Below are 13,491 nucleotides of genomic sequence, written 5' to 3'. Positions count from 1 at the left end.
CCCCCGGGCGCTTTCAATAGCTGCCCACTGCACCACCTGGTGGTGGATGGGTTAAATGCAGAGACTAATTTCGCCATTGTATGGAAACATACAGTGCTGACATTGTGATGACATTATTATTATTATTATTATTATATTGGTAGAAGGATGTTATTAATGCAGCTGCCAGGAAAAAGACAAAAGAGGAGATGCAGTTAGAGAGGACATGGAGGGAGCTGGAGTGAGGACAGAGGACAGAGTGAGATGAAGGAGGAGGACTCTGTGGAGACACCTGAAGAGGGAACAGCTGAAAGGCAGAGACACTTTTCTTTTCTCTTATCTCCATCAATGTCAGTGACATCATCATCACGTGTGACATCAGATCGGGAAAAGTGTTCGATAACCATGTGAGAAGTGAACTTTTAATCTGAAAGTGTTTGTTGTTGATGTGCAGCAGCTCGATAATCTATTTAGGGCTTAAACCCTTAAAGAATGCAACACCTCCCCCTTCATCAGCAATAATCTGAAAACCCAGCAGAACCAAAGGACTCTAGATCGGCAGAACCCAGCTGGGAGAAGAACCTGAGACTGTTCTGATCTCATGCGACTGTGTGGTCCAGAACAACAAACCAGTACCAACCTGAGAATCTGACACATTTCCCAACAGGATGAGATCTGAGATCAGTTTCTTTCCCCAGGATGAAAGCAGAAAAATATATTCTGTGGTTACCCAGGCACGTGTACATGACATGAGTAAAAGTACACAGTATACTCAGTACATGACATGAGTAAAAGTACACAGTATGCTGTGTACATGACACAAGCAAAAGTACACAGTATACTGTGTACATGACATAAGTAAAAGTACACACAGTATACTAATTACATGACCTTAGTAAAAGTACACAGTATAGAGAGTACATGACATGAGTAAAAGTACATAGTATAGTGGGTACCGGTACAAGAGCTTTGGAAAACTACACAGTACAGCGAGTACATGACTTTAGTAAAAGTACACAGAATACTGTTTACATTCTTCTTCTTCTTCTTTTGGCTTTTCCCTCTTCAGGGGTTGCCACAGCGAGTCATCAACCTCCATCTCACTCTGTCCTCATTCCAACTACCTCCATGTCCTCTCTAACTGCATCCATATAGCTTCTTCTCTTTTTCCTGGCAGCTGCATTAATACCATCCTTCTACTAATATACCCACTGTCCCTCCTCTGGACATGTCCAAACCATCTCAGTCTGGTCTCTAACTTTATCTCCCAGTTGTTCAACCTGTGCTGTACCCTCTGATGATCTCATTCTTAATCTTATCCATCCTTGTCACTCCTAAGGAGAACCTCAACATCTTCATTTTTTGGCCACTTCCAGTTCTGTCTCCTGTCTTTTTGTCCATGTCTCTGTCTCCAGATCATACAACATAGCTGGTCTCACCACTGTCTTGTAAACTTTCCCTTTGACCTTTGCTGACACCATTTTGTCGCAAATCATTCCTGAAACTTTTCTCCAATCTGTACGTCCATCCATCCATCCGTCCATAGATCAGTACATCCATCCAGATCCGTACATCCATCCATCGATCCGTCTATATATTCATCCCAGACATCTATTTCCCATGCCACCTTTTTAGTCCTCTGGGAGATGTTTTAATGAAAGATGATGTTGAACCAGAACAAACCTTCAGTCCCTTCACAACTCACAGCTTCAGTAAACAGATCTGCGAGCCCACCTGCTGTTCAACCTGAGGAGACATCAATCTTCTAACCATTTAAGAGGCTTTTTTTAAACGAACTGTATTAGCCACACACACACAAAAATAATAAAACAAAACGTAAAAAACTATTTTGTACATAAATAAGCTTACAGCACACAGTTTCTTGATATAGATCAAGAATCAACCACCAGATGGCGTTTCATAGACTTTGGTTTGCTTTTCAACACACGCAGAGTGAATCACACGCCTCTTCGTGCCAACTACCTCTCACTCATAGCTGCTCTACAGAATGACCAAACACAAACCAACACATATGAACACATGAATTAGGCTAAAAAAAAGACTATTAATCACTAAAAGAACAATGCTAAACAGCTAACCAAAATTATTCAAAATGAACAAAAATTTTACCCATAATCCCTCCCTGAGGCCATGTGACCAGCAGTCAACCACAATGAACCAATGAGGTAGTCTCATTGAGAAACGAGGACCAACCCCCCCCAGAGAGATGTGTATTGAAGAGACGACCTGCATAAAGATTTTTTTAAAAATCTGACCAATGAAATTACCCAACAGGTCAGAGACAAACAAATGGAGAAAGGAGGAGAGCAGGGAGGTGGGGATTCTCCCTCTCGCCATGAAGCCCGTGAGCTCCGCGAAGCAGGAGTCAAGTCAAATTCATTTATAAAGCACATTTAAAAACAGCTGCTGTGAAAGTGATGTCAGCACAGTGGTGGATGCTAATGGTTTGGGCTCCTGTCAGTCACCGAATGGACCAGGAACTTCACTGTAGACCAATGGGTTCTGGAGTCAAATGTGAGTCCATCTGTCCAACAGCTGAATTTTAGACCAAACTGGGTCCAACAGGATAATAATCCCAAACACAACAGCTAAACTACAACAGAACGGGTCAAAAAGAACAGAACCAAGGTGTTGTAACGGTCCTGTCAGAGTCCAGAACCTGAACCTGATTGAGATGTTGTGGTGGACCTTCAGAGAGCTGAGCAGAACCCTCAATGATGGAAAGCAGAGTGGGCCAGAACTTCTCCAAAACCAGAAGAGAGACCAATGAAGTCCTACAGAGAACCACTGAGGATTCTGCTACTGGAGGAGGTCCTGCTGGGTCAGAAAGCTTATCATTCATATAACACACACACACCCACCCTGTAACAGAAATAAAGAATAAACAAAGTCACCTACGTCCTCATGTCTACCTGTCCACCTGTCTGTCCTGCTCGTCGTCTCCTCTAATCAGACCAAAACCTGAAACTTTTCAAACAGCAGCAGTTTTTCTCTCAGATACTTTTCCTCTAACAAAGAACAATGGGCAGGCTTGAAACTCCACCCACAAACTGATTCTACTTCCTGTTAACATCAGCACTGCCCTGCCTCCACCTGTGACCCCGCGCTCCCACGCCTGGGTTTATTTTGGTCCAAAGGGAAACACAGAGGATGGGAGGAGTCCAGCTGAGAGGGTTCGGACTGCAGTTTTCTGCAGCGGCCATTGTTGAGCTCCGCTCTGCAGCGTTTGGACCACTGGTTCTGCTACCGGTCCTGGTTCTGCTTTAGGTCCTGGTTCTGCTACCGGTCCTGGATCTGCTTCAGGTCCTGGTTCTGCTACCAGCCTTGTTACAGACGGAGTTCAGCTCAGTCCAAAAAGCCTGGACTGAAAAGATTTTGTTCCTCAACTACTCAGAAATGTTTTTTGTTCATCAGTCATGTTTGTTCAAAGACACCAGCTCCCACCTGCTCCTCCACCTGCTCTCCAGGTACTTGAACAACTGCTCCCCCTGGGTGTGTCTGAGGTGTCATAGGTCAAATACAGAGGACGAATGTCCTCATTGTATGGAACAAACAATACAAAACTAACACTTTCACAAATATCTGACACTGTACACATGTCCCACTGTCCACAGATTGGACCCGTTTGTCTCTTAGATGTTCTGAAGACCTGTCCGTGTCTCTGGTGTTCCCAGGTGTGGACGTACCTGAGCCTCCTCTTGGCGAGGTTCTTGGAGCAGATCCTCTCCATGCTGGACTGCAGGTTGAGCAGAGCTGTGATGGCCTGTTTCAGACATTCTTTGTCCTCTTCATCTTCACTCTTCTCCTCCAGTTGCTATGGAAACACAAAGGGGCGTGGATTTAGGATCACCTGTTCAGGTCCTCCCGTCAAATTTAATAAAACTGAAGACTAGCACACCAAAGACGCGGAAACAGATACAGAACCAAAAATGGTATCTGAACCAGACACAGATGGTTCTACGAACCTTGTTTAGAGTTCTGGATCAGAACTGGATCAGGATACAGCCGGAGCCAACTCTAACCCTTTGACCCTTTCAGCTATGAAAAAATCTGCAGAACATGACTGCAGGAATTTCATAGACTTCAGCTGAGCCACCACAAAGCAGCTTACATTTGAAAAGTGTTAAGTCCCTGAGCAGAACCAACCCTGTATGGACCTGACCAGAACTAGCCCTTTATGGAACACGTCTACAAGAAACGGACCTCTGGTTTTAGGTTGTTGCTTTCGGACCTAAATGCTAAATATCAATAAAAATCGGACATAGCAGCACCCGAGCATAGACGTCCAGACATCAGACTCCCTGGTTTATGCAGCAGATTATGAAAAGTAAATGGACTGGGCTCATTGAGCACCTTTCTATCCAACCAGAAACTCAAAGCTCAATCTGTGCCCTCATTTTGGTGCAATCGAACCCCCGACTCTCTCATTGGAGGGCGACTGCTCTACCACTGAACCACAGTCGTACCATTATTGACAACAACTGTTTAATCTTCGGGCAACGATGTGTCCACAGTCCTGGTTCTGGTCCATAATGAGATTTGAAAAGCTGTAATCACGCGTTTGTTATTTGAACCCGTCCAGAGGATTGACTTAACTTTTTTTAGATTATTATACCTGGATTACTGAGCATGCAGAAGTTAACATCTGTAGATAGGAGGTGCTCAGTGTTTGTCAGGCACAGAAGATGCAGACATTTTGAGAAATTACCTCTAAAAAAATCCTACAATGGTACAAAAAAATAAAAGGCTATGTTCAGAAAAGTGCAAAAAGCTCTCAAATTGCCAAATTTTAAAAGTTATCTGTCCCTGCGCATGCACAGCTTTGACATTTGATAACAAAGATGGTTCAATTTACAAATTAGATTTTTGTAAAGCAAAAACCTCATTTTAGGTAAAGTAATACTGTAGGCCTGTCACGAGAAACAATAAATCAATTAATCACATGATAAATGAAAATTATCGACCTCATTTTCATTTATCGGCTTTATCGATTCTTCATGTCTCTCTCTTTCTGAAGACACTGGATGACAAAAGGCTCAACTCCGGTGATCTTCACTGACCCTTCCCTTTCTCTTTTCTCTTTAAAATCCATTTTAACGAACCAAAATCACGTTTTTGGATCGTTAAAAGCAGTTAAGCTGAGAAGCTAAGCTACGAGCTAAACTAACAGGCCGACCTCAGGAAAAACCTCCGTCTTGTTGAAGCTCCAAAACTCACGGTTGAAACCCGTGCCTTCGTGAAAAACTTGTTTTTCTTTGAAACAAAAAAGCTGAGAACTTGTTTACTGATTTTTTTTTTTTATTAAAAGATTTGTGTGAAAAAATACTATGCTAAAGAGCTCAAACCGCACAGAGCGTCCGCCATTTTGAGAAACGAAGAGAGACAGCCCATGTCACGTCAAGGGGCCTCCCTCCCATTTTTCTCAGAGACACAATGCTCGCTCCCTCACTATCCATCCTTCAGTTCAAACAATCTTATACTGCCATCCAATGGTCTAAAAAAGGTACTACAAGTAAAACTAATTGACAAACAAAAATTTGTTAAATTTTACAATAATTACTATTTATTGTCAAATTTCAAACAATATTATCGTTTATCGCAATAATTTAATCGCCCAGCAAAATCTGTTATTGTGACAGGCCTATAATGAAATGCATAACACTGTGTTTTCCTTTTTAATTAAATGGATAGTCAGATTTATCCCACACAAATAACTGCAGTGAAGACACATTGAAAGATGTGGACGCTGCAGACTGGATAATGGGTGGATGACCAAAACCTGTTCAAAACATAATACAAGTTTAAAAGATGTGACCACCGCAGACTACACACTACAACCTGAGGCTGAATCTATATTAACTGACTGCACAGCCACTAAGAGTAAATTTCATTATAGCAGGTGTTTATCAGAGAACGCTGTAACTAAATTTGACGAAACTCTTCCATTGTCGTTTTCCTCTATCTCGCAAAGTAATGCTGTAGAGAGCAGTGACTTAGATCATCTGATTGATCATTTTACAACTTCAATGCAAACTTCACTTGATATAATTGCTCCGCTGAAAAAGAAAGTATTCAATCAGAGGAAGCTGGCTCCTTGGTTAAATTCTGAGTTACATGCTTTAAAATAGGCATCTAGAAAGCTGGAAATGGCGCTCCACTAACATGGAATAAGTTTATTTAACTGAGAGATAGCCTGCTAACATATAAACAAAGCTCTCCATGAAACTAGAACTTTATATTATTCTTTGATGAGAATAAAAATAACCCTTGGTTCCTTTTCAGTACTCTAGCTAGACTAATGAAAAGTTCCATCTCTGATGAACCATGTATCCCTACAACTATAAGCAGTGATGACTTCATGAGATTCTTTAAAAATATAATTATTTCAATTAGGGAGACAATTCAAACCATCATTCTTACTATTGCCTCTGATTCCCTGTCAGATGAGTCAGCTTTAGAAATGTCACTAGAACCTGATTTATATTTGGACTATTTTTGTCCTGTTTAGCTCACTGAATTGTCCAAAAAAAAAAAAAAGATTCATCCAAACCTTCAACATGAGGCATTTCCCCTAAATAATATCCACATTTTGGATCTGCTTAATTTGTCTCTAATGAGTGGTTACATACCACAGCGCTTTAAGGTTGCTGTAATTAAACCTTTACTTAAGAAACCTGATCTTAATTCAGAAATTCTAGACAATTAGACTTATATAAAAGGGGGGAGACTTTGTACAGGTGCTGAATTAATGATTCCATGGTGTTTTTTTTTCCTTCTCCTTTTATATAAAGCAAACAAAAAATAATAATTTTCAATTAAATTCAATTCAGTTCAGTTTATTTATATAGCGCCAAGTCACAGCAGAAGTCATCTCAGGGCACTAAACAGAAACATTCATATGTATAAAAATAAGTTATCATTATTTATCTGAGGAGCAGAACTCTCATCTTGAGCAAGCACAAAGGCAACATTGGAAAGGAAAAACTCCCTCATGATGAAGAAACTTTTAGCAAAACCAGGCTCAGAACAAGTGGCCATCTGCATAATTTGCATATTTTGTAATACACAAGTTTTTTTTCCCTCTCTCCCTTTTTGTTCCAAGTTCATAGATACATTGTTTTAAAAAAAAACACAAATATCTAGATATTTATGTCCGATGACTGTAAACCTGCATTGCTGTCAAAAAATACAGAAAAAACAAAAAAATCGGTTTCTTTTTGAGATCTTGTTTAACGCTGAATGCCAGGAAACACCTTGTAGCTGCTCCTTCCTACCGGCCATTGACTATGGTGACATTATTAACATGAATGCCCCTGCCAGATCCTTGCAGATGTTGGATGCTGTCTACCATGGCGCACTGATTCATAACTGGTTGTAACTACCGTATCCATCACTGCACACTGTACTCATTGGTCATCATTATCTACCTGTAGGCTCTCACACTGGTACATAATCTATAAATCACTCCTTGGTTTGCTACCATCTTATATATCCTCCCACTTGTTACGTCATCAGTGCAGTTACAGCGTGCGATATCAGACCATCATTACCTGCAGCGTTCCCTCAGTGTGGACTGAACTTGGCAAAAAGGTTTTTTCTTACTCTGCTCCTGTAACCTGGAACACCTTGCAACAGGAACTGAAGCTGTTCACCTTAATTTCTTTAGGGGATTTTAAACATTTGATAAGGTCATTAGAAAAATCAAAGCAATTATGTTCTTGTTTTAAGTATTTACCTTGTTTCATAAAGGTACCCTGATTTTATTGTTTTTTTGACATTGTTTTTGTTTTAATTGCATTTTATTGTTGTCGGTACTTTATAGGCAGTACGGTGCCGCAACTGGTAGAGCTGCTGCCTCTCAGCGAGCAGGTCCCTGGTTCAAACCCCGGTCCAGGGGCCTTTCTGGGTGGAGTTTGCATGTTCTCTCAGTGCATGCGTGGGTTTTCTCCGGGTACTCCGGTTTCCTCCCACAGTCCAAAAACATGCATGTTAGGCTGATTGGTAACTCTAAATTGTCCCTAGGTGTGAGTGAGAGAGTGAATGGTTGTTTGTCTCGTTTGTCTCTATGTGGCCCTGTGATGGACTTGCGACCCGTCCAGGGTGTACCCCGCCCCTCGCACAGTGATTGCTGGACATGGGCACCAGCGACCCCCGTGACCCAAAATGGAATAAGCGGGTAAAGAAAATGGATGGATGGACGGTACTTTATATGTTGTCTGTCTAAGAACGGGTTTTCTCTTGTAAACGAGTCCTCGTAACTCAGTGAGACTAATCTGCATAAATAAAGGTTGAATGAATGAATGGGTCAGATGTTAGATGTGAAAAGTGGAGCACAAGGGTGAGCCACAAAAGAGATGAGTGTGATGCAGGTGTGAGACATGTTGAGTACAGGTGAGATGTCTCACCTTCAGCACCTCAAACAGGTGCAAACAGTGGTAAACAGGAGTGAGCAGCAGTCTGGGCAGAACGTACTGAACAGCTTCTTTGAAACCTACACAGATGGACTGACAAAATAAAGACACTTTCATCATCATCATCATCACCACCACCAGAATCTGACTGCAGATCTTGACTGCTGTGGGAGGAGCTTACCAGCAGGTGAAGAGAAGCCCCTGGCTTGGTCACCTGATTCAGGAAGTGTTCATGGAAGCCTGAGCGCAAGACATCCTGAGTGTATGTCTCATAAGGGTCAAAAGCCAACTCCTGCCAATCAAATCACACATCACATGGGGCTAGAGCCAGTCAGCCAATCAGTAACTGAATCACACCAGATAACACACCTCAGCCAGGTCTTCAAAGCAGCTCCCGACCAGAGGATGAGGGCATCCTTCATCCGTCATCTCCACCGTGTCCTCAATCAGACCCAGTAGCTTTACAGTCACCTCGTGGATGTCAACGATACGACTGAATATGCTGTCCACATCCTGTAGGAAGTGGATCAATCACCGTGATCAAACGACAAGTCACATGCTCAATCAGATAAGCGTTGCTCATACATACATGTGGAGAGAACAGCTCAGGGCTAGAGACGAAGGGTTCCCTGAACACCTTGATGAGCAGGTTGAGCTGCCTCAAGTACTGACGACTATCTACCATGAAGCTCCGCACCAACTCGTAGTAAGTCTGCTCCTCATTGGCTGATGGCTCTTCGTCCATCAGAGGGAGGCCGCCGATATCCTCCTCGTCCTGGTGAAACATGTCCATCAACACCTGAACACACACACACACACACACACACGTGCGCAAAACACGTTTGAAACCACATAAATAAGACAGAAGCATACATACTGATGGTGGTGAATTTTACCAAGAGAATGGAAATGGCTGTAGTCAACACTTATTTCTAAAAGAGGGAGGAACATAGAGTGACCTATAAGAGTGAAGGTAGGAGTACACAGGTCGACTACATTCTGTGTAGAAGAGGAAACTTGTGGGAGACTGGGGACTGTGTTCTAGAATTGCGCCGCTCAAGGTGGCTGCATGTTGGAGCAGCTCTGTTACTTTCATTTTGAGATTTTGCTTTTGGAAACTTTATTTCCTCTTTTTCTGGATATAAATCACATTTTTTGGATGGTTGTTTCCTCTGGTATCAGATGCTGTGCAGCTGGAAGGATTTTTACTGAAACTTTTTTAGTTTTGGACATTTGTTACGATGCGTAACCATGGCAACAAAGCTGTTTTCTACAACCAACAGCAGCTGATTAACATCTCAAAAGCTCAAATAATATCTCAACTACAGCCCCAAATCTCAAGTGAGTTGAAAAGGATGTTCTGTGGACGCATTCTCATCTACCTGCCAGCTGTGCTCGAGTGCCTGACCACTGAGATCCTGGAACTAGCAGGAAACACGGCTCGTAACAGCGGAAGGACGGGATCGTCCCTCGGCACCTACAGTTGGCTGTCCGCAGTGACGAGGAGCTTGGCAGACTGCTGAGAGGAGTGGCCATTGCTCTGGGAGGAGTTCTGCCCAGCATTTGGGCGGTCCTACAGCCCGAGGGGAACCAAGAGGCCAGCCAAGTCTGGGTGGACGGATCAGACGGCATCTGCAGCCAGTTTCTTAGGATCCACTGTGGAATGGACCTTTACAAGAGATCCTTCCTGTCTACAGCCATCAGTATCTATAACATCTCTTAATGAAATGAGGATAATGAGTTACAACAACAAATAATTTCCCTCTGGAATTAATAAAGTATTTTTGACTTGAATTGAATTTTTTGTAAGGTTGTGGCAGGGGAGAGTGTGGCCAGACAGCATTAGATGGTTGAGTGTAGAATGACTGTTGTTGTGAAGAAGAGAAAAAGAGTAAAATCAAAGGAGACCAAATGGTGGAAGCTGAAGAAAGAAGAATGTTGTGAGGAGTTCAGGGGAGCTGTTAAAGGCTCTGGGTGGTAAGAAAGAGCTTCCAGATGACTGAGCTACTACAGCAACAGTAATTAGAGAGACAGGTAGGAAGGTACTTGGCGTGTCATCTGGACAGAGAATGGATAGTAAGGAAACCTGGTGGTGGAGTAATGAAGTGCAGGAAGCTATTCAATTAAAGAGGTTAGCCAAGAAGAAATATGACAGTGAGAGGACTGAAGAAAGGAGACCAGAATATAAGGAGATGCAACATAGAGCAAAGAGGAAGATAGCAAAGGCAAAGCAGAAGACGTATGATGAGTTTTTTGGGAGGCTGGGCAAGAAGGACTTGTACTGATTGGCAAGACAGAGGGATCAGGCTGGAAAGGATGTGCAGCAGGTTAGGCTTATTAAAGATAGGTATGATAATGTTCTAACAAGTGAGGAGATAATGATGGGAAGATGGAAAGAGTACTTTGAGAAGCCAATGAATGAAGATAATGAAATAAAAAGAAGAGTAGAGGTCATATAAACTGTTGAACAGGAAGTGGGAAAGAGTAGTGAAGGTGAAGTCCAGAAAGCTCTGATAAGAATCAAGAACGGGAAGGCAGTAGGACCTGATGATAATGTATACCAGTGGAAGTTTGGAAATGTCTTGCAGAGATGGCAGTGAGATTTTTGACTCAAATTGGGGAGGCTGTGGCTCAGTGGTTAGAGCTGGTGGTGATAGTGGTTAGAGTTGGGGGTTCAATTCCACCAGCAGTCACATGCCGAAGTGTCCCTGGGCAATACACTGAACCCCTCATTGCCTCCGATGTGTGTCCCACTGGTGTATGGATGTGATAAAGCACTTATTAGTCTTTGCAGAGATTCAATAGAGTGCTGTATGAATGGGTAAATGAGGGCACAGATTGTAGTGTAGAGCACTTTGAGTATCTTAATAAGCTAGAAAGGCCATTTATCATTTATTTTGTCAAAAGTACAGACTGTAAACTACACATCAGTTTTTAAATTGTGCTGATTGGACAAGTAAAACCAGAGTTATAAATAATCCACGCCACATCTTTTTCTGAAAACCATCGTCATATCTGAAGCACTTTAGAGCGAGAGACCGCAGCAAAGACGGGCAGCCTCAGGGACAAAACAGATAACCTCCGCCTTCCTTTCTGAGAGAGGCTCTAAGTTATTTGTCAAGCGCCAAAACATCTACAGGAAGAAAAAAAGACGCAAAAGTTGAATGGAGTTCAGCACGATAAAGTCAGCTAGAGCAGGAGTGAGTCATGAGGTTTGAGAGATTTAGCGTGTTTGGGTTTTATAGTTAGGGTGTAGTTTAGTGTGTTTAATGTTTAATTTAGTCAGTTTCAGTGTATTTGAGTCAAAACAAAGATGATTTTTGAACGTGAGGAGGACAGAGCTGTGGATCCAGAAGAGGATGGAACCACCGAGCCAGAACCTCTCAGACAGAGAGGATCATGAAGGAGAAAAACAGTGAGTCAGACAGAGAGGACTTTGTTGATGAAGAGGGTGATCATGATTTGTTTTAAAAGAGGAAGAGAGGACAGAGTCCCACTAGGAGGAGGTCCAGAACTCCTCTGACTGGGCCAACAGAACCAGGCATCACTTCTGAGCTCTGGAGAACAGAGGATGATGTGGATGTCGACCCAGAGGGCGGAATAATGAAGGAAAATACACTTTTTGTTTTTAAATTACCGCAAAATAAATATTTTGTCAATTTAATTAAAAAAAACTGTGGTGCAGAGTTTTTAAACCAAAACCCTTAAAGAGTTCAAATAAAATAAAAAAATAAATCATTAACCTCCTAGGACCTGGCATCCACATATGCAAGAGTTCAGGTCTTAGGAGGTTAAAATTAGACAATTTTATTTCAGGCGGACAGCTTTAAAAAACTGACTAGTTTTTTGTGTAAAAATATTTAAAACTAGTATTTTAAGCAGTAAAATAATGTTGATTCCCCACTGAGGAACATGAATATTGCTGTATGTGACTGCATGTCACTGTGTGTAACTGAGTGTAACTGTGAGTAGTGAACCCTCGTACGTACCTTGTCAGCACACATGGCCACGGTGATGTCCTGCTTGGTGATGTCATAATGGCGGATGTTCCTGACGTAGTTTCCTGCCAGTTTCAGGATGTCGGCTGAGATGTACTCCAACACGGCCACCATGTACACAGACACCTGGTGGTCCACCTTGTAGCCCAAAACTTCCTGAACACAAAGCATTGTGGGAGTCTGTCATGTCTGAAACATTGTGTCTGAAAAGGTGATGAGAGGAGAGGGTGGTGTGCACCTTCAGCAGCGGATGGATCTTATCGATGGGCAGTGCCAGCGGGTTCCTTCTCTTCCTCTTGTCAATGGCGCTATGAGCATCAAAAATTGCCCACTTATCAATGGGATAGGGAAAACTCTTCTGGACCCGGTCCTGAGGAGAGAAAGAGCAGGTTGATGACGACAGGAACCAGACTTAGCTGGATTTGTTTTTGACAAGGCACTACGTACGGCTGTGCAGTGACATAGGCCGTACTACGTCACTTGTCGCGCCATGTGACTACCTGTTCGAATTTAAACGGCTCTTTGAAAGGAACAGCTACACAAGCTCCAGCTCCATTCAGAGACCCATAGGTACCATCTCTAAACAGAACTGATCTGATCCGACTGCCTGAGGAAAGGAATAGGAAGACAATAGGAACCAGAACCAGACTTAGTTGGACCGCACAGCTGGACTGCGGTAGTCTGAATATGGATCTGCAGCGTTAGCTTCTGTTGTAACCACTGCGAGGCACACCTGTCCTTTGCTCTGATTGGCTGTTTCATGGGGATCAACAGATTTATCGAGTTTGACAGAAACCACAGACAATAAAAAGAGCAGTCAGAGGTCAGAAGATGGAGCTACCTATCAGGGGGCAGGGCCTTTATGTTACCACCTCATTACTTTAATGCAGTCTCTTTCAGCTGGACAGAAGACCACACCCACTTAGTGATGTAATCACTGTCATTGGCTCATCAGCTGCCTTCAAACCCAAAAACAAACTAATGATCTTTCAGCAGCCATGATTGGCTTCTGACAGGTCATGTGACATTGTTTAATGTGTGTGTGTGTGTGTGTGTGTGTGTGTGTGTGTGTGTGTGTGTGT

General features: G+C 42.7%; 1 protein-coding gene across 2 annotated transcripts in view; it reads right to left on the bottom strand.

Moving 5' to 3' along the window:
• The window catches only part of LOC119422314 (son of sevenless homolog 1), a 37,676-nt gene that overhangs the window by 22,642 nt on the left and 1,543 nt on the right, over positions 1 to 13,491 (bottom strand). For both annotated transcript variants that reach the window (XM_037689653.1, XM_037689655.1), the window contains exons 3-9: positions 12,648 to 12,779; positions 12,401 to 12,565; positions 9,001 to 9,210; positions 8,781 to 8,924; positions 8,593 to 8,703; positions 8,406 to 8,504; positions 3,687 to 3,814 (exon numbers count right to left, since the gene is read on the bottom strand). In XM_037689653.1, the coding sequence (XP_037545581.1) occupies positions 3,687 to 3,814; positions 8,406 to 8,504; positions 8,593 to 8,703; positions 8,781 to 8,924; positions 9,001 to 9,210; positions 12,401 to 12,565; positions 12,648 to 12,779 (989 nt within the window). The remainder of the gene's footprint in view (positions 1 to 3,686; positions 3,815 to 8,405; positions 8,505 to 8,592; positions 8,704 to 8,780; positions 8,925 to 9,000; positions 9,211 to 12,400; positions 12,566 to 12,647; positions 12,780 to 13,491) is intronic.

The sequence above is a fragment of the Nematolebias whitei genome, chromosome 16 (genome assembly GCF_014905685.2).
Source record: "Nematolebias whitei isolate Nwh7 chromosome 16, NemWhi1, whole genome shotgun sequence".
Lineage (NCBI taxonomy): Eukaryota > Metazoa > Chordata > Actinopteri > Cyprinodontiformes > Rivulidae > Nematolebias > Nematolebias whitei.
This window is presented reverse-complemented; position numbering and strand designations above follow the sequence as displayed.